General features: G+C 41.7%; 1 protein-coding gene across 1 annotated transcript; it reads left to right on the top strand.

The window, feature by feature from the left end:
• Positions 1-998: 998 nt before the first annotated feature.
• LOC309544143 (scavenger receptor cysteine-rich domain-containing group B protein-like) lies at positions 999-17,119 on the top strand (the record flags this gene model as incomplete). The annotated part of the gene is made up of 5 exons (XM_082276516.1): positions 999-1,070; positions 7,682-7,996; positions 8,910-8,990; positions 9,080-9,154; positions 16,808-17,119. Coding segments are annotated over 5 exons (855 nt in total), but the record flags the coding sequence as incomplete, so codon positions are not given.
• Positions 17,120-22,214: the final 5,095 nt, after the last annotated feature.

The following is a 22,214-nucleotide window of genomic DNA, read 5'->3' as shown; positions in this document are numbered from 1 at the left end:
GATCGGACCAAATGACAGATTTTAAAACAATTTTTTTGCTAGTGTATGGCCAGCATTAGTCCGTAGGGTTCAATATTGAGTTGGCCCCCCCTTTGCAGCTATAACAGCTTCAACTCTTCTGGAAAGGCTGTCCACAAGGTTTAGGAGTGTGTCAATGGAAATGACTGACCATTCTTCCAGAAGTGCATTTGTGTGGTCAGACACTGATGTTGGAGACCAGGCCTGACTCACAGTCTGCACTCTAATTCATCCCAAAGGTGTTCTATCAAGTTGAGGTCACGACTCTGTGCAGGCCAGTCAAGTTCCTCCATTCCAAACTCGCTCATCCATGTCTTTATGGACCTTTCTTTGTGAACTGGTGTGCAGTTATGTTGGAACAGGAAGGGGCCTTCCCCAAACTGTTTCCTCAAAGTAGGGAGCATGAAATTGTCCAAAATGTCTTGGAATGGTGATGCCTTAAGAGTTCCCTTCACTGGAACTAAAGGGCCAAGCCCAACCCCTGAAAAACAACCTCACATCATAATCCCCCCTCCACTACATGATTTGTAATAGAGCACAAAGCAAGGCCCATAGAGACATGGATGAGTGAGTTTGGGGCGGAGGAACTTGATTGGCCTGACCTCAACCCGATAGCATATGATGAATTAGAGCAGAGACTGCGAGCCAGGCCTTCTAGTCCAACATCAGTGCCTGACCTCACAAATGTGCTTCTAAAGGAATAGTCAAACATTCCCATAGACACACTCCTAAATCTTGTGGACAGCCTTCCAGACTAAGACTTGGGTGGCATTAAAGTTCATGTAGGTGTAAAGGCACCTTTACTTTTGACAATATAGTGTATGTGTGTTTGTGGCACTTTATAAAATGGTCAGAGAAAACTGTGATTTTCATATCTGCTGGGGATTCTACATTAACACACATAAAATATTGCTTTGCTTGAATTTGGCCTACATAGTTTAGTAACTGATATTATGCCACTGTGTAACTTTTTTTTTTAGAAATACTGCCAACGCCAAGTAACAAGGGACAGTCCACAAAAACGTCATCAACATCTTTGCAGAATGGTCTAAGTAAGTTGTATTACTCACTCATTTGTATTACACAGTATGGGCCTGATATGGGACTAATGTGGTAAACTCACTTGTCTGGCTGTCCTGATCAGAGTGGTTATTGATCAAATGTTCACAAAGGCTATATGCAGCGCACTGGTAAAGTCAGGGTATCCGTGAGAAAGAAGTAGATTCATTGGAGGATGATGAATAAATGAATAAAACTTGCTTCCATATAAATCATAAAGTAACACTTATTATGTGGGCATAGATAAAGCACACAGTCCAGAAAAAAACACAGTCATGTGTAAACAACACATTTAAAAGGTAAAAGCCCAAGTCTCATCCCACCTCAAACACTAAAAGGAGGGCCCAGCACTTGTGATGGAAACAGGTTCAAGGTTCACATACCAGCTGAAAGGCACGCTGGGACCAGCTGTTGGGGTCCCGCTGAAAAGGCACACTTCAGTGTGGTGTGTAGTAAAGCTGGAGCCCACCAGGAAGATGGCCGCTCACAGGATGGTGACAATAATGCTGCAGGCCAAGGGAGATGATGCGGCCACTCCAGCGGCCTGTGTCAGAGGAAGGGGAGGGACCAGGGGGCTCTCTCTCTAATCAAATAACGCTTTTCAAAGTTCCTGGCTTCTTTGTCAAATCTCTTTGTCACATTTTTTATTGATCAAATCTTCCAGCCCCTCCACAGCAGTAGCAGCTCACTACTGCAGATCAAAACGATCCCCAGAGGGTGCTGCAAATAGCAGGACTTTAAAGTGGAAGTCCATCCTAACACTAAATTCTCTTAATCTACAGGCATCCACAAAACTAAAACTTACCTATCTAGCCCTGTAAAGAAGAAATCGCTATACATTACTTTTTTGAAGACACTCAGATCCGGTGTAACGTTAGAAAACCATACCTCGTGAAAATTGCATACCCACGTCACTTCCTGTCAGAAACATAATGGAACAGCTGAGCAGCGTAGCATTGCGCATGCTCGGAGGGTATGGAATTTTCACGGTAGTGTGTGCATTGTTACACCGCCTCAGCTGTTGCGGCGGTTACATTAAAGGTTACATTAAAACAGCTCGGCTGCAATATGAGTAATCTCCGCTCCTATCCCTGTCACTTCCCTGATCTCGGCTACTAAATGTAAAAGCGGCGGCGGGTGTATGGAATCTAAATTATGATTTATATTTTCATATTCCCACCGCCGCTTTTACATTTAGTAGCCGAGATCAGGGAAGTGACAGGGATAGGAGCGGAGATTACTCATATTGCAGCCGAGCTGTTTTAATGTATCCGCCGCAACAGCTGAGGCGGTGTAACGTTACAACACACTACCGTCAAAATTCCATACCCTCCGAGCATGCGCACTAGACCGCTCCTCAGCTGTTCAATGACATAGGTGCTGACGTAGGTGCACCGGAAGTGACGAGGGTATGGAATTTTTATGGGTATGGTTTTTTCACGGAACACCGGTCTCCAGTGGTGGAAGCACTGCAGAGGAGACAGCCTAGTGGAAAATTAATGGGAAGTGATGTCACCCATAAACTTCCATTCCGTTGTCTGCTGCCTCCTCTGCACCCGCCCACACTGAGAAGCCTCCGCTGACAGCTCAGCGTGGGACCAGACCGGATCGGCTTCAGAAAAGGTATGTATAGATTACTTCTTTTCAGGGCTAGATAGGTTAGTCTTAGATTTCCAATAGATTTACAGATTTTAGTGTGAGGGTGGACTTGTACTTTAATGAATGCCCTCCAGACACAGGGAGCTTGCTGGAATTATGCTAATTTACAAAGGGGGAGTAGGAAGGGGTTAGAGTGTATGTGCACACACAACTTTTTCTTTTTTATAGATTGGGGAAAGAACTAGAGAAGTGTTACAGTGATTTTTCTTTCTTACTGTCACGTTAACAACAGTTTCCCTAGACCAGTGATGGTGAACCTTGGCACAACAGATGTTTTGAAACTACATTTCCCATGATGCTCCTGTACTCTGCAGTGTAGTTGAGCATTATGGAAAATGTAGTTCCAAAACATCTGGGGTGCCAAGGTTCACCATCACTGGTCTAGACAGTAAGTAAAGGAAAATCTTCAAGGGTAACACAGATAAAAATAAAATGTAATTTTTTTAAATTAAAGTATTTGAAGTCTACTGTCAGTTTTTCACCTTTTAATTGCTGACTGTGTACCTGTTACAGATTTTTCCTCACCTCCTATTTAGTGAAACATTGTCTTCTTGAAAGGCAGTGAGGGAGGGTAAACCTCTCTAACGCATCCCTGGATAGCAGTATAAAATGATTTCCAAAAAACAACAATATCTCTCCAGCGCTCAAGTGGTATGTGAGACGGTGAATCTTCTAGGTGGTTTTATGACACAAATGAAGTGGTCTTGCTGCCCCTCTCAGGACCAAGGGTATCCAAAAGGCACTACAAGAAAACAACAAGAGAAGGGCGCACCGACCTTGTGCATTACCACTTAAAAGTTTATTAAAATCAAGGAAGAGTAGCGTACAATATACTCACAAACGTAGCATATGAACAAGCATATAGGAAATGGGCACCGCTCGCTTCCAGGACACTTCTCTACTGCTGGATAGCGTGATGGCGTCCTCAAAACCTCATGTGGCTTACGCGTTTCGAGGGAGGACCCTCTTCCTCAGAGCGGCGTACCCTTCTTTGATTTTATTAAACTTTTAAGTGGTAATGCACAAGGTCGGTGCGCCCTTCTCTTGTTGTTTTCTTGTAGCAGTATAAAATGGACAGGGTTCTAATCCTTCTTCACACGATCCAAAACTAAAAATAATGTTTCGGCTGGACATACACATTAAATGCATGCTACTCTTTGTAAATGTACTGGGTATTATACTAAGAGAATGGTGCTACTATTAGATAAAAAGGGATGAAAGAATCAGAGAGCAAAGAGATTTTTTGATGATTTATTAACAAAATGTGTTATTTTTCCAATCATTGTTTGATTTTTTCTGACTGCACTTAAAAGATCCCTACTTTTTTTTATAAGCCTAATGCTGAAAATTCCTAAAATGCTCTTCACTTTAATTCACTTAATTTGAATCGATCATCCACACTAAGCTGCATCTCTGATTTCTCACTCACTATGGTCATCCATGATTTACTGTTATAGCACGTTGTTCCTGGGTGATGCTGAAATGCATGAAAAGAAGAACATTTTTGCAGACATTTATATTTCTTAACTGATTTTCCTAACGACAAAAAAAAATAAATAAATAAAAGTGCCTGACCCTCTTTTTTTTTCTTTTTTTTTTAATGCAACACAACAAACAACACGTGTGTTGTGTAACGTGCTGCAGAGTGGGTGGATTGCCTACTAATGTAACAGTTTATTAGGGTGACCCATGATAAATGATTACGGATCCCTTCTCAGGCTGTCAAGGTCTGATGCGTGCGATGTTACTGGCTAGTGAGGGTGCAGACTGAAGAAAGGTCTGTCCAGAGATATGGAGCCTAGCCACGATATGCCTCACCCGGCCCGAGTGGTTAGCAGGTAAAAGCAGCCTCAGCTCCATTCATCCAGACCACAACTCCAAAATGTTTTGCCCCTGGATGAATGGAGCTGGGGCTGCTTTTACCTGATAAACACTCGGGCATGGTAAAGTGTGCAGTGGCTAGGCTATCTCTTCCTATTTTTGCAGTATATTAGGGTGCTATTTAAAATGAACAGCAATGCAATACACCACGCTACATGCTTTGCCCTTGTTGCAGTAATGTTTTAACACACATTACTATAAAGTAAACATCTAAATGGGCCCTTTAAGGCGCTTCCAGATAACAGAGAATTATTGCTATTTGCAGCCAGATTAGGGAACATTCATATGTCTGTAGGCCAATCTCTAACCTCATCAGACATCTCCTGCCTATACACTTCTTGGGGAACAGTGAAACAGCTGGGATGGATTTTTTTTCTAGCCAATTTCTTTAGTTTTCCATTAAAAAAAAAAAGGCAATTTTGAATGTCTATAAAGTGCCTGAATCCTGCATAATCCAAAGGCCAGGCCTGGAATGTTTGCAGGCACCTTTGGCCTGAATTTTCTGTTTAATTAGTTCTTATTAAGGTTTTAGAAGGAATACAAGACATTCAAACAGTCCATGAGCAGTACTAGAACAAAAAGGTACTTTCTTGACATCATTGGAGAACGGTAATAACAGAAGATTATTATAAACGGTACAGATAATAAACATTTTCCAAGAACAGTAAAAAAAGGTAGATTCATAAATTTAATGAAATATCATTACATCACTATTGCAGATCACCCCTACGCTTGGTATTGGGCTCACCGCGGAGTCAGACGCCCCAATGGGGACTAAACTGTGTCCAAATCCGCAGCTTGCCTCTTAGTTGTGAAGTAGCGCTGCGGGGGAATAGGTGCCACCAATGGCGGCAGCCACACTTTGGTATGGGCCAGAGGGTTAGTCACGTAATGCATGGACTAGCTAAATAACATAGTATTATAAGAAGGCAATATAGGTCAAGGAACTAGACCACACAAATAAAAAAAATAAAAAAACATGCAGGAAAGAAAAAAAGAAAAGAGAACAAGGAAAAAAGGAAGGAACCAACAATGACCACCAGAACAATAGAGGCCATTTGTCATCAGTCAGAGTAAATATCAGTATCCTTAGCTGTAACCTATGACGGCAATGAGCCCAGGAAAAGTGTAATACATACAGACCATCTATGCAAGCATTGTGTAGTAGAGCCATTGCGAAAGGCAAAAAACTCCTCATAGGAGCAGTGGGAGTGCACTCTGTGGATAACATCCGTAACGTTTGGTACCACTAGTGATCTCCATTTGGAGGTAATATCCAACTGTGCAGCTATCAAGATATGGGTAATAATCGCCCTGTACTGTTTGGGGAACTGGTCAATACCAAAGCCCAATATTGCCAGCTCTACTTTGAGAGGAAAGATCATAACGGTAATTTTCGCTATAAGTTGGGTAACAGAGTTCCAAAAACTACGGAGGCATCTGCACCCCCACGTTATATGTACCAAGGTGCCCAGAGCATCACAACCCCTCCAGAAAATGCCCGGCGGTTGTTTAAAAATATGAGCTATACGCACTGGTGTCAAGTAGCTCCTATGAAGAAGTTTCAAAGCTAGTTCCCAATGGTTTGTACAATGAGAAAATGTAAGAAATGAAGATGTAGCTGACTCCCATTCCTTAAGAGTGTAGGTAGTTTGAAAATCTTTCTCACAATTTAGCATTCTTGCAGTCTTAGTATGTGCGGTACAGGAGTGTAGGTATGAATAGAACCATGATATGCCCCCTATTTTCCGAGTCCTTTTGGACAAGTAAGACCACACTTCCGCTGGATGGCCTGCATTTTCTAAGGACTTAGTGCATATTTTGGTGGGTAATTAGCATCCTTCACTTGACATTATACTATAATGTACTTTCTGCTCTCTAGATTACACTGTTTAAAGCAGACCTAAACTATACTGCAAAATTATATTTATTATGTGCTCTGGGTATTTGATTGTACAACACTTACATCTAGGCCCTATCCCCACCTGGACCTCTACGTGTGGAGGAGGGCTGGACTGGACATGTGCTCCTCAGATATAAATACAGTTACCCAGCATTCTTTGGGGCACATCCCCTTCTAATTGGCCAGGACTGTACAGACATCCAATGCTCTCATCAACCAGATTTCCACCCAGTGTCCAATATCCATAGCTATTGGACCAGTGTTAATCATCCAGACAGCATGAACAGCACTAGAGCATACTGAGAAGCCTCTGCTAAACAATCACAGCTCTCTGTTAAGCAGACAGCACACAAATTTGGCTGACTGTCTCCCTGTTAGGCAGAGAAAGCAAAAACTATATACATTCACTCTAGCACCTAACTAGGAGGGCACTACACCAGTATGCCCAGTCAACCCCTACCCTGTCCGTCCTAAAGTGATCTTTGAAAACTCATTTATTCAGAGAAGCCTACCCCACTTCTTCTCAAAAAACTATACTTGAGTTACCTCGATTAGATCATCCCCAGCAGCTATCACCTTTTGTACCACCTCCCACACCCTTCCGAGTGTAAGTTCCACGAGCAAGGCTCTCCTATTACTTCTGTATTGAACTGTGTTGTAATTGTGGTTTCCTTCTTTATATTGTAAAGCGCTGTGCAAACTGTTGGTGCTAAATAAATTCTGTATAATAACAATAATAACAATTACTCCTGGGCAGCATGTCACATATGTATTAATGTGTGAGCTCTGTTTTGTCCAGGAGTACTGTAAACCTAGGCCAGTGTAATGAAGTGTCCCCATGGAGTGGGTCATTGACAGCCTGGGTTCACAGGAAGTGGGTTGAGATGAAGCTGAGGATCATTCATTCCAGAGAAGGACCAATGTTCAGTCACAGACCAGGACCAGAGAGGAGGTGAGTATTGCAGCGAAAGCTGCTTTTTTTATTTTATACATTGCTAAGTCAAACTATTTTTTAAAACCTTTTGTAAAAGTGGAGTTAAGTGTTACAGTGAACTGTGCCTGCTATTGAGATGTTGGAAACTGTTTAAGAGCTGTGTCAGTTTTTGTAACCGTGTATGCTTTCTATTTTGTGAACTATAACTCTTTTTGTATTCATTTTAGGGGATGGCAGTATCAGACTGGTCAGTGGAGCTGACCCCTGTCAAGGAAGAGTAGAAGTCTTTTATAAGGGAAATTGGGGAACAGTGTGTGATGATGACTGGGGAATGAAGGATGCAATGGTTGTCTGTAGACAGATTAACTGTGGTCAAGCCCTGGACTATAAAAGCAATGCTTATTTTGGATATGGAACTGGTTTAATATTACTGGATAATGTGAACTGTGATGGCTCAGAAACCTATCTATCGGCTTGCTACAGTCTCGGCTGGGGCATCCACAACTGTGGCCATCATGAAGATGCTGGAATCATCTGTGCTGGTAAACTACAGTACTGCTCACATTCTAGTGATTTCTGATATGCTATTTCTGGAAGCAACCATGATGTGCAGCAATTAGTACACAATGTCAACTTCATTTCATTCTCTCTTCATCATGTATACATTGATCTAACTGGTACTGAAGAATCACATCGAAGAGTAAGATAGAGATGGGCACATCACACGTCACCAGAGGCATTTCTTCTAACAGTGAAGTGATTAAGATTGTCCAGTCTCTGAAGTGGAAGTTATTTGCCTGATGTAATACACAAGTGCACTAAGATAATTAGCTTTTATCGGAAGTGGATATCCCCATCCTCATAATGCTTATAAAAGGTTGACTTTGTACAAAACATTCACATTTTAATATTTTATGATATTATGCTTAGTTATTCCAATGAGTAACAATTCTGAATCATGAGTGTCATTAAAAGGCACTTAGATGTTTACCAAAAATCTTTGTTATCCAGAGCTGTGTTGCCTCAGACTATGTGTGCCTTAAATTAAAGGAGATTGTTTTTTTGTTTTTTTAAAAGTGGAACTGCCATTACAATTTACACTGCATGAACCAATAGAGCGCAAATAAGCTTGAGGTGACTGCAGATAACTTTTTGGTAAATCAAACATTTTGGTTGCCTTATGGAGCCTCCAAATGCAAGCACACGCTGCACACTGGCATCAGATCAAATTCTGGAGTTGGTGCTCTGGCACACTCTGCCTTCAGCACCCTATAATGCAATGGCCAATAGAGAATCTACATTTGACTTTAAAATGGTGAGTGGGGAAAGGCTGCCATTTGGTGACTTTAAATCATAGCTGCTGTACCATGTTCACTTTCATTAAAATGGAGAAGTTTTAGCTACTAGACTGAAACCTACATCGGCACACAATGTACTTTTTCTACTTTTTTCCAGGGCATGGAGTTTCAACAACACCCCCAAACTTCACTCCTGTAGCTCAAGATACTGCAGAGTCAATTACTGACACAGCAACAGGTAAAACACAAGCGGCTTTCTACTTGTTACCCCATTACTGTAATGAACAGCACTCAGTTTATCATTTGTGTTTTCTTTTTTATTTATAGCTACATGGGGTGAAGGTCAACCTTCTCCTGAGACAGATTTATTTACAACTGAATTTTTCCATCCTGGAAGAAAGAGTAAGTTGCTTAAAGTAAAGAGTAAAATCTACCATCTGTTCCTTTTCCTCTTAACAAATATTGGCCCGATTACAAATACCACCAGGACTGTAATCTATGTTGTCTTGCTCTAGCACTGATCCTTTGACATTTTAAGACCAACATTTGGGAAGAAAACATATTGATCTTTGCAGGTGGAAAGCCTTTAATGAAGGATTTTCCCTTAATGCATTAACCATTGTATATTAGGCATTGGTAAAGCTCTAAAATGTATTTTTTTATTGTTTGGATGGAGTGAGGCAAAGTTGGACCCCCCCAATAAGCTTTATCTGCTGTCTGTTAACCTACGAAGGATATGTTATTCCTTAGGTTTCTATGCAGTTATGTTCTTTATATATTCTGATGGAAAACCTACTAATGGAGTAGTTACACCAAAATGATATTGTCTTTGCAACTCTTGTGGATTCCCCATAAAAATATATGAAGAATGCCCTCTGCAAAGTGTCAAATGATTTCCAATTTGTAAATTTCGGTCTGTTATTCCTGGTTTAACTTCACTGCTTACTGGATGTGCTCACTGCTCATTTCAGACAGGCCAGAAACAGAAAGGGAACATAGTAAGCCGTGTTGATGAACCAGAAGATAAGTATGTCAACTGATATAAAATCAGTGATGAATGATTAATGAACAGCTGCACTCAGTGTATTGCACATCCCAATACTAAAACATAACAATCAAAAGAAATTGTGTTGCACTCTGAATATACTCAAACAAACATATTCAAATAATAAAAATCATGTAGTACTCATACACTGATGAGATTAACGTGCTATAAGTGCAGAAAAGGAAATTCATCCATATATACATGTAAAGTTGTAAACAAGTCCATCCATAAATGATATTTTTCAATAAAGTGCCAGGTGAGGTATACAGATTGATTATTTCCAATTAAAGTGACAATTATTCTGTTCAGAGCATAAAAAACTTCAAATAATGTTCATTCAACATGCCAAATCTTCAAATGTGGAATTGGTGAGTGATATAGACAGAGGAATCTCAATTCCAAATACTGGTGGTGACACAGGTGCTCTACACATGCTTAATTACAGTCCAAAAGTGCTCCAAGTGATCCCTTGTCTCACTTACCAGATGAGGAGACCCCAAACGAGGTCTAGCCACGCATTAGTGGGCATCACCCCCCACTGTGGGTATGTAGGTAGCACTCCTTTCACAGGACCCGTATGTTAGATGTGTCATCCAAAAGATCACTTGATAATGCGACAGGTTAATTGTCATTTATTAACCAGACAGGTGTATCAAAAAGGAACACAATTGCTCATTTCACAATTTCCAAGCATATGAAATGTATTAAAAGAACAGTATTCTACTCACAAGTAAAATTATTACATCAGGCATTCAAAAATTATCGACCCGCGCCCCAGCGGGTGTGCTGACATCACCACTATGTCTTCCAACCCAAATGTACGCTTTGTCTCAATAGACTTCGTCACAGGGGCAATGGATATGCCTTTGCCTCTGTGATGAAGTCTATTAAGACGAAGCGTGCATTGGGTTGGAGGACATAGCGGTGACATGGAACACAGACGAGGGATCACTTGGAGCAATTTTGAATTGTAATTAAGCTTAAGCACATGTAGAGCACATGTGAAGCACCTGTATCACCATCAGTATATGGAATTGGGGTAACTCTGTCTATATCATTCACCAATTTTATACCACATTTGAGGATTTGGCATTTTGAATAAACATTATTTGAAGTTTTATATGCTTTGGTATAAGGAATGATGTTGTCACTATGACTCCTTGACCAACACACCCCCTTTACCTTACCCAAGTAATGTACAAGAAACAAAAACTGGAGTTCAATGGCCAAAGCAGCCTTTTATTAAATCAAATTTTATAAGTTACATATACAAAACATGCAAATAACAGTCAGTACAGTGTGAAAATGTGGAGCTCCAAGGTCCTTTTAGGCACCACTACTTCAAGTACCTGCTTAACCAAACTTAGGCCTCCAGCCATAAAAACACAGACTCAGAGATAACACCACTACTAGCAGGTACAACTCAACCAAACTACAGGGAGCCGCACCCAAGACAGGTCCCTACCAATATACATTTATCAATTAAAGCACATGCAAGGACCTTGTACTCCACCACGGTGCACAAACATGACACTTCATATTTTAGCAACCCTCCACACCCGCAGGGCCCTTAGCACACCATCCTCCAACCCCAAACACTAACCCAACAGTTTTGCACCTGAGGCCAAGCCCACCAACGTATAACTCACAGGCAAAACATACATCTAATCCACTACATTGCTCCCAAAAAGAGAACTAGCAGCAGCTCTACATCTCCACCGACCACACCCAACATTTCGTAAAAACTGAACCACTCTTACCATACCCGGGAATAAACTGACCATGTAGACCCACTCACCGACCGATAAATCCACTCCACCAGCAATCCAATGCAATCCGCCACAGCCAGTCCAGACAAAGAACCCCGAAGCGCTCCGCTCTCTGTACCAACACACGGAACTTGTCCCACTGCAACCGAGAGAGAACATCCGTGAGAGAGCTAATACAACCAGAAACTTTTACAGCGTAAATAAATGTGTTTAAATGCAGACAAGACAAAAGAGATATCACAGCAAGTGTACCTCCGGTTGAGAAGATGATGAAACGCTGTTATTTGCAACCACAAAGGCCAAATCATAGCAATTAAAGCGGACCTTCGGGTTAAGGAAATGCTACCCCACAGTTCCACTGGAAGCTCAATGGTGCAAAAAACTCACCCTTTCCCATTCTGTAGACAAGGGGTCAGAGCTCAAACGGCCCTGTAAGTACTCATCATAGCCCACTGGTCCTTCAAATAACTTCACATCAAAACTGGTGGTCAGCTACGCCAATCACGCTGACCCAACCATTGTAAGAATCCAGGAATTTCTCCCAAGGCAAAAAATCCTTCCCAAGTGCATGGTTCAACCATATATGGTGACCGGGGCTGCACACACGCGGTGGCTTACGCCAAAAAAAACCCCTGCTCATAGGCATGATCCTATAAGCAAAGTAAGTTTTGCCAACCGAGACTGAAGCTTTTCAGTCTGTGCAGTGGCCCTCCCCGGAGTTGCCAAGTCTACAGGTGTATCCTCTGGAAGGCAGCATTCCATACGCACTATGTTGATCAATATGCCCAGAAACCTGCGAACTGTAGAAGGGCCCTCAGCCTTGTCGTGAGTCAAGGGAACTCTGAAACTCTCAGCCACATGCTGAACTGAGGACTACAACACAGCGCACCCTGTAGAGCCCACCGGACCTGTACGAAAAGTCATCCAAAAAATAGATAACCAAAAGGATACCTCGCAAAAACCCATTCCAAAAGGGACTAGAGGCTTCAAACAAAGAATAGGAAGTTTAACACTCCAGTGACAAGCACCGAGCAACAAAAGAAGAACCCTGCCATCGGCACCCCAACAAATAGAAAAACTCCCTGGATGAACAGGTAATAACAGAAAAGTGGATTTGCTTTGTTAAAAAGGGGGCCCCCCAAACATAGCGATGAAAACACCAAGCACAGAATTAAAAGATGCTTACAACACAAACAGAGCCCAGGGTCAAAAGCTTCAATAATTGATCCCCCTGATGGGTAAGACAAATGATGATTCAGACAGAATGTGTTAGGTTCCCTCTTGGGGACGATAATCGTGGGGAGACCACCAAACCGTCCATTGGAGGGGTCCAAAATGGTCCAGTCATGTGACCCATATTGAATGTCATTGGTCAGCTAAGCAGAAAACAGCCTCCAGGTGTAAAACTGCCGAATAAAAATTGTCTGCCGGGGAGGACAGAAAGAAGCTTGGATGGAATTACAAACCCTCTGCAAAACCCTATGCCCACAGAAGGGCCGTGCTAAGATCCGACTATCCACTTAGAAGAGGAAGCAGCCTTTCCACCTTCCCTTCTTCCAGAATACCCCCATGCAGCTCTTCCCTCTGTTGGAACACTTGCTGAAATATTATTACATTTATCCGTTTGTACACTTATTATATGGATGTCCTTACTGAGACTTACATCTGTCATGCCTTTTATTACTAATCATATATCTATTATCCAATCGCGGATGGATTCCCATTATTCGGGACCTTCTAGGCTATAGATATTATATATTCATTTAAATTTATATGTCCAGCTGTACTCATTTAAAGTCCCATATTTTCTTCCTTTTTTGCTCTATACAATTAAGGATGGAGACAGCTGGACATTTTTCCAAGGATATGATGTGGCAGATCTATTCCCCATTTTTTACCAGAATAGTGAAGTACTATAAGGCTGGTGTTTTATTGCGCAGTAAAGAATATACTTACAAAAAAGAGGATTAAAAACGGGCATGTAAAATACAAGAATACTTCCGGGAACGCGAAAACCACCATGCGTTCTATAGCAACAGGAAGTGATGGAATTAGGAATCGGAACCAGAAATTACATTACGTTTTGCCCTTAAAGCGGAGTTCCGGCCACAAAATCGACATAATCGATTTTGTGGCCATCCGCTTCCTTTTTGTCACCTGAAAAAGAAATGGATAGTTAAGATTTTTTTTTTTTTTTTACTTACCTTGTTATTGTATAAAAATATACTCACCTTTCTTCCACTTCCTCCCTCTGCGCCGCAGCCCGCGCCGTCTCTTTCCGGGTTGCAATGACTCCTGGGAGCTGAACGTCATTGCTCCCAGGAATCAATGTGCTGGTACCGGCCCCGCTCGTCACTTCCGGTGTGGCACCGCATTCCCTGCTAAACAGCTTCTGGGCATGCCCAGAAGCTGTGGAGGAATGCGGCGCTGCACCGGAAGTGACGAGCGGGGCCGGTGCAGTGCATCGTGGGACCGAAGAGGACGGAAGAGGACGCAGAAGAGGATCGCGCTGGCTTCAGCTGCCCACATCCAAAATGGCAACGCTGGAGAGGAAATCTTAAAGGTAAGTATTTCTTCTTGCAGGTAAGTACGACCCGGGACAGTACAGAGGCTATCCATTGTGGAATGTACTAGCCCTGACTATCCCGGGGGTACAGAGCGCCATCAAGGATCTCATTTCCGGCAGGTGGAGACCCAAGTGGAGCAGCCTCCTTCTGGGTGACCAAGCAGGTTACATGATGGCCATTTTAGATGTATACCATCGTTTTCCCTTACTTATAACTTATAAATAGCACAAAAGCACTTTATATGGAGATGTTCTTTTGAATATTGATTTTTATTGGACATTTATATATGTTGTATAGGATGCAAGCGCTGTATCGTATTTTCATTAATATCATTTATAGATGCACAAGTGTGTCAACTGTCTGGCTGTGTAGTGCAACCTAGGTGTGTAAACCACAAAACCGATCATCCAGAATTTTAAATCCTTTGCCCTTAAAGGATAAGTAGTCCTTTCTCAAGTATATACATACAGTAGAAAGTCAAGTTGGTAAAAGGCACAATGCAAAGATAACATAAAAAGTAATTGTAAGATTTGTAAGATAAAAAGAATATTGAGGCAGCCACTGATCTCATTTTTGAAAATGCTAGTTTCTTGGATATCATTCTAAAATTCTGACTTTAGAAAATTTATGAGCTACCGATCCAAGTAAACAAATCAGGAATTTTGACTTCACATGCTGCTGCATGGTGCTGGGACTTTAGTAGGCACTAAAGCAAGATACAGCTGCAAGAAAAAGTATGTGAACCCTTTGCAATGATATGGATTTCTGCACAAATTGGTCATAAAATGCGATCTGATCATCATCTAAGTCACAATAATAGACAATCACAGTCTGCTTTAAAATAATAACACACAAAGAATGAAATGTTGCCACGTTTTTATTGAACACACCATGTAAACATTCACAGTGCAGGTGGAAAAAGTATGTGAACCCCTAGACTAATGACATCTCCAAGAGCTAATTGGAGTGAGATGTCAGCCAACTGGAGTCCAATCGATGAGATGAGATTGGAGGTGTTGGTTACAGCTGCCCTGCCCTATAAAAAACACACACCAGTTCTGGGTTTGCTTTTCACAAGAAGCATTGCCTGATGTGAATGATGCCTCGCACAAAAGAGCTCTCAGAAGACCTATGATTAAGAATTGTTGACTTGCATAAAGCTGGAAAGGGTTCTAAAAGTTTCTCCAAAAGCCTTGCTGTTCATCAGTCCATGGTAAGACAAATTGTCTATAAATGGAGAAAGTTCAGCACTGCTGCTACTCTCCCTAGGAGTGGCCGTCCTGTAAAGATGACTGCAAGAGCACAGCGCAGACTGCTCAATGAGGTGAAGAAGAATCCTAGAGTGTCAGCTAAAGACTTACAAAAGTCACTGGCAAATGCTAACATCCCTGTTAGGGAATCTACAATACATAAAACACTAAACAAGAATGGATTTCACAGGAGGATACCACAGAGGAAGCCACTGCTGTCCAAACAAAACATTGCTGCACGTTTACAGTTTGCACAAGAGCACCTGAATGTTCCACAGCAGTACTGGCAAAATATTCTGTGGACAGACGAAACCAAAGTTGAGTTGTTTGGAAGAAACACACAACACTATGTGTGTCGAAAAAGAGGCACAGCACACCAACATCAAAACCTCATCCCAACTGTGAGGTATGGTTTGGGGCTGTTTTGCTGCGTCAGAGCCTGGACGGTTTGCTTTCATTGAAGGAAAAATCAATTCCCAAGTTTATCAAGACATTTTGCAGGAGAACTTAAGGCCATCTGTCTACCAGCTGAAGCTCAACAGAAGATGGGTGTTGCAACAGGACAATGAACCAAAGCATAGAAGTAAATCAACAACAGAATGGCTTAAACAGAAGAAAATACGCCTTCTGAAGTGGCCCAGTCGGAGTCCTGACCTCAACCCGATTGAGATGCTGTGGCATGACCTCAAGAAAGCGATTCACACCAGACATCCCAAGAATATTGCTGAACTGAAACAGTTCTGTAAAGAGGAATGGTCAAGAATTACTCCTGACCATCTATTGTTGTGACTTAGATGATGATGATCAGATCACATTTTATGACCAATTTGTGCAGAAATCCATATAATTCCAAAGGGTTCACATACTTTTTCTTGCAGCTGTAAATAGCATTTTCAGACAGAGATAAACAATGGTAGCCTACATGCTTCTTTAATGTCAGGTTTACTGCCAAGTAGCCATGGCCACTACATGTAAAAATATGTTCTTGTTCATGAGTAAGGAATAAAATGTGTTGAAAAAAAAAAAAATGTGTTCTTTGCGTAATTGATCTCTTTAACAAAGCAAACAGCCTCGATTTTTGCCTAGCATGTATGATACATAAGTAAGCTGTCTTCATTTGGAAACATATTCTTCTGAATGCCCCCTATGTTGCTTTTATAATGATATGAAATTGTCTAATAGTAGTGAATACAGAAACCGTTATAATAAGAAAATCCACTCAAAATAATAAGATAAGATTTTTTTTTTTTAAATACAGAAAAGTAGAGGTCAATATTAATGCATCACATGTGTGTGGTTACAAGAGAGAGCAATATGATTAATATTAGACAGTAGAAGTAATTTTTCTTTTCTTTTCAATAAAATGCAAGTGTGGACCAGTATGTAATTCACCTACACAAGTTATGTTATTATTTTTCCACCAGGTGGCAGTATAAGACTGATAAATGGAAACAGCAGTTGCCAAGGAAGAGTGGAAGTTCTGTACCAGAACACTTGGGGCACTGTGTGTGATGATGACTGGGATTACAACAATGCACAGGTGGTTTGCAAGCAGATGGACTGTGGCCCAGCCATTGTAGCTACAACCCTTAGTTATTTTGGCTATGGCAGTGGACCTATACTCCTAGACAATGTAGACTGTGTTGGAACAGAGAAAGATATTGTGGACTGCTTTCACTTAGGCTGGGGCCAGCATAATTGTGGACATCATGAAGATGCTGGTGTTATATGTCAAGGTAAATATATTTGTGAAACACAAACAAGAATATCTTAACTGGTAAAGAGACAAACGTGATTTAATTTTAAACACAAATGACATATTATGAGCACTTTATATTTGTTTTTTGTTTATTTTAGTCTTTTGAATAAGTCATGTGACTCTGACTCTTGTGGTAGTGGTAGTAAATGCTGTTTTACCACTTATACATACAGGTAGGCCTATAATAATGCTTACCTCTTGGTACTGTGATAATCTCCTAAACTTGCCGTGCTTACCGTGCCAGACCTTCAGAGCAATGCCGTAAACAGTGGCTCCCGCGCAAATGGGCAGGAGTGACATCCTCACGCCCCCGGCCACTCATGACACTGGTTAAAAGGTAGATGACAAGTGTTCAGGGAGATCTAGTGTTACTCAGATAATCAAATAATCAAAGGAGTATGAGTCCATAATGATATAGAAGGTTCATGGAGAGTCTTTAAAATATATCAGAGTGTCCACTGATGATAGATAAAGTATGGAACACTTAGGGGAAGGCAGCTCTTCCCAGAAGTGAAGACCAACTCTGGAAGTAGATATACAAAAAGCAGAAAAGCGCCTCTAAGTGTATTACTTTATTAAGCAAAGTGTATTACTTTATTCAGCAGGGAAACAGCAATAACAATTGGCAACCCACGAGATGAGAGTAGACAAAAGGCCCATCAAATGGAATAAGGGGATCTTCTGCAAGGTGAAGAGTACAGCCACACTGATCCAAATATGCAGAGCCCGGGGTCAGGACAGGAAGAGATGCCGGCAGCCTCCTAGTCATTCCAGGTTCTGTGGCATGGAAAAATATCCACATACAGTGCATTGCGAAAGTATTCGGCCCCCTTGAACTTTTTGACCTTTTGCCACATTTCAGGCTTCAAACATAAAGGTATAAAACTGTAATTTTTTGTGAAGAATCAACAACAAGTGGGACACAATCATGAAGTGGAACGAAATTTATTGGATATTTCAAACTTTTTTAACAACTAAAAAACTGAAAAATTGGGCGTGCAAAATTATTCAGCCCCCTTAAGTTAATACTTTGTAGCGCCACCTTTTGCTGCGATTACAGCTGTAAGTCGCTTGGGGTATGTCTCTATCAGTTTTGCACATCGAGAGACTGAAATTTTTGCCCATTCAGTGAGGTTGGATGGAGAGCGTTTGTGAACAGCAGTTTTCAGTTCTTTCCATAGATTCTCGATTGGATTCAGGTCTGGACTTTGACTTGGCCATTCTAACACCTGGATATGTTTATTTGTGAACCATTCCATTGTAGATTTTGCTTTATGTTTTGGATCATTGTCTTGTTGGAAGACAAATCTCCATCCCAGTCTCAGCTCTTTTTCAGACTACATCAGGTTTTCTTCCAGAATGGTCCTGTATTTGGCTCCATCCATCTTCCCATCAATTTTAACCATCTTCCCTGTCCCTGCTGAAGAAAAGTTGGCCCAAACCATGGTGCTGCCACCACCATGTTTGACAGCGGGGATGGTGTGTTCAGGGTGATGAGCTGTGTTGCTTTTACACCAAACATAACGTTTTGCATTGTTGCCAAAAAGTTTGATTTTGGTTTCATCTGACCAGAGCACCTTCTTCCACATGTTTGGTGTGTCACCCAGGTGGCTTGTGGCAAACTTTAAACTACACTTTTTATGGATATCTTTAAGAAATGGCTTTCTTCTTGCCACTTTTCCATAAAGGCCAGATTTGTGCAGTATACGACTGATTGTTGTCCTATGGACAGAGTCTCCCACCTCAGCTGTAGATCTCTGCAGTTCATCCAGAGTGATCATGGGCCTCTTGGCTGCATCTCTGATCAGTCTTCTCCTTGTATGAGCTGAGGGACGGCCAGGTCTTCGTAGATTTGCAGTGGTCTGATACTCCTTCCATTTCAATATTCTCGCTTGCACAGTGCTCCTTAGGATGTTTAAAGCTTGGGAAATCTTTTTGTATCCTCTGAGACTATCACAGTGCAGGTGCATTTATACGGAGACTTGATTACACACAGGTGGATTCTATTTATCATCATTAGTCATTTAGGTCAACATTGGATCATTCAGAGATCCTCACTGAACTTCTGGAGAGAGTTTGCTGCACTGAAAGTAAAGAGGCTGAATAATTTTGCACGCCCAATTTTTCAGTTTTTTATTTGTTAACAAAGTTTGAAATATCCAATAAATTTTGTTCCACTTCATGATTGTGTCCCACTTGTTGTTGATTCTTCAAAAAAAAATTACAGTTTTATATCTTTATGTTTGAAACCTGAAATGTGGCAAAAGGTCGAAAAGTTCAAGGGGGCCGAATTATTTCGCAATGCACTGTATATATATATATATATATATATATATATATATATATATATATATATATATATATATATATATATATATATATATATATATATATATATATATATATATATATATATATATATATTCAGTATCTCACAAAAGTGAGTACACCCCTCACATTTTTGGAAATATTTTATTATATCTTTTCATGTGACAACACTGAAGAAATGACACTTTGCTACAATGTAAAGTAGTGAGTGTACAGCTTGTATAACAGTGTATATTTGCTGTCCCTTTAAAATAACTCAACACACAGCCATTAATATCTAAACAGCTGGCAACAAAAGTGAGTACACCCCTAAGTTAAAATGTCCAAATTGGGCCCAAAGTGTCAATATTTTGTGGCCACCATTATTTTCCAGCACTGCCTTAACCCTCTTGGGCGCAGAGTTTACCAGAGCTTCACAGTTTGCCACTGGAGTCTTCTTCCACTCCTCCATTACGACATCACGGAGCTGGTTGATGTTAGAGACCTTGTGGTCCTCCAACTTCCATTTGAGGATGCCCCACAGATGCTCAATAGGGTTTAGGTCTGGAGACATGCGTTATCATGTTGGAATACTGCCCTGCGGCCCAGTCTCCGAAGGGAGGGGATCTCCGAAGGGAGGGGATCATGCTCTGCTTTAGTATGTCACAGTACATGTTGGCATTCTTGGTTCTCTCAATTGACTGTAGCTCCCCAGCACCGGCAGCACTCATGCAGCCCCAAACATTGACACTCCCACCACCATGCTTGACTGTAGGCAAGACACACTTGTCTTTGTACTCCTCATCAGACCACAAGACATGGTTCCAGTAATCCATGTCCTTAGTTCTGCTTGTCTTCAGAAAACTGTTTGCGGGCTTTATTGTGCATCATCTTTAGAAGAGGCTTCCTTCTGCGACGACAGAAATGCAGACCAATTTGATGCAGTGTGCAGCGTATGGTTTGACGCTGAGCACGTGCACTCAACTCCTTTGGTCGACCATAGCGAGGCCTGTTCTGAGTGGAACCTGTCCTGTTAAACCGTTGTATGGTCTTGGCCACCATGCTGAAGCTCAGTTTCAGGGTCTTGGCAATCTTCTTATAGCCTAGGCCATCTTTATGTAGAGCAACATTTCTTTTTTTCAGATCCTCAGAGTTCTTTGCCATGAGGTGCCATGGTGAACTTCCAGTGACCAGTATGAGAGAGTCAGAGCGATAACACCAAATTTAACACACCTGCTCCCCATTCACTCCTGAGACCTTGTAACACTAACGAGTCACATTACACCGGGGAGAGAAAATGTCTAATTGGGCCCAATTTGGACATTGTCACTTAGGGGTGTACTCACTTTTGTTGCCAGTGGTTTAGACATTAATGGCTGTGTGTTAAGTTATTTTGAGAGGACAGCAAATTTACACTGTTATACAAGCTGTACACTCACTACTTTACATTGTAGCAAAGTGTCATTTCTTTAATGTTGTCACATGAAAAGATATACAAATATTTACAAAAATGTGAGGGGTGTACTCGTGTACTCACTTTTGTGAGATACTATACATAAGTCAAAAATGTATTAAATTGTATTGTGGTTGGTAAATTAAATGAGGGTTGGAAACCTGTGTATGAAAAGGTCGGTATGGTGTGCCAGAATCGACGTAAGGGGTAGGCCTGTAAATAAAGAGGGCCCCCCAAAGGTTAGAATGCCAAGAAAAAGGGTGAAGGTGGGTGGGGTGACAGCGGATGCGGCAGGACGGTGTAGGGGAGGAGCAGCGCTATAAAAGCCCGCTAGCTCCTCCCACAAATACAGGCCTGCGGCCTAACACTTGTGGTCGGTAAATTAAATGACGGTTGGAAACCTGTGTATGAAAAGGTCGGTGTGGTGTGCCAGAACCAACGTAAGGGATAGGTCTGTAAATAAAGAGGGCAAAAGAGATGCAGAAGTACACACTTTATCTGATATACAATTAAGACACAAGACTCCTGAAAGCCAATCTCAACTCTCTTTAAGGTGTGGGATGTATGTTTGGAATAATAATAATAATGTGACCCAGTGTGTTGATACTGGAGGCAGCCGACGCTGCACCTATCCTGAAAGAGTGACCTGAGTGTGAAGAGGGGTCCCAACCCAGTTTGATACACAGAGTGCGGACGTAGAACACGAACTTAGGTGTGGTAAGGGGATTACCCAGCAGGGTGAACAATGGTGAGCGGCTGGGAGAGTTTTTGGTCTGGGCCAAGTATATGTCCAGGACCTTGACAGGGCACCAATTATTATCTGTCTGGTTTTTGAACACCGAAGTCTCAGAATATAATGATCCCCTAACTTCACCAAATCCTATTTGAGGAGGCATGAGCGACTCTCCGTCTGTGTAGCCACAGTGAACTCCCCGGGTCTGAGGAAACCGTAAAAGGCCAGGTACATGGCGGCTTTAATGACTGGTGGTTGGTGTGGGGTTCAAAAGGTACTGTGTCCAACATGTCAGATAAAACCCGGAATTTTTCCCCATCTATGGGCAAACGCCTGATCGAGGAGTGACGATCCACTTTACTGATACCCTTTAATATGTTCTTAACCGGGTAAGCCTTGAGAAAAGGAGACAGGTTCGGCTCGTACGTCAAGACGTGGTGTTGTACGCCAGACAGGTAAAGCTTGATCGTACTGAGAGATAGATTGAGCTGAAGGTGGCAAAAAGCCGCAAAAGCGACCATCGTCTGGACTGAGTGGTTGTGAATGTCGAACTCTGCTGTGAACCTCCGGAAAATGGTC

The sequence above is a fragment of the Pelophylax lessonae genome (genome assembly GCF_965119305.1).
Source record: "Pelophylax lessonae genome assembly, contig: HAP1_SCAFFOLD_1216, whole genome shotgun sequence".
In the NCBI taxonomy this organism is placed as follows: Eukaryota; Metazoa; Chordata; class Amphibia; order Anura; family Ranidae; genus Pelophylax; species Pelophylax lessonae.
This window is presented reverse-complemented; position numbering and strand designations above follow the sequence as displayed.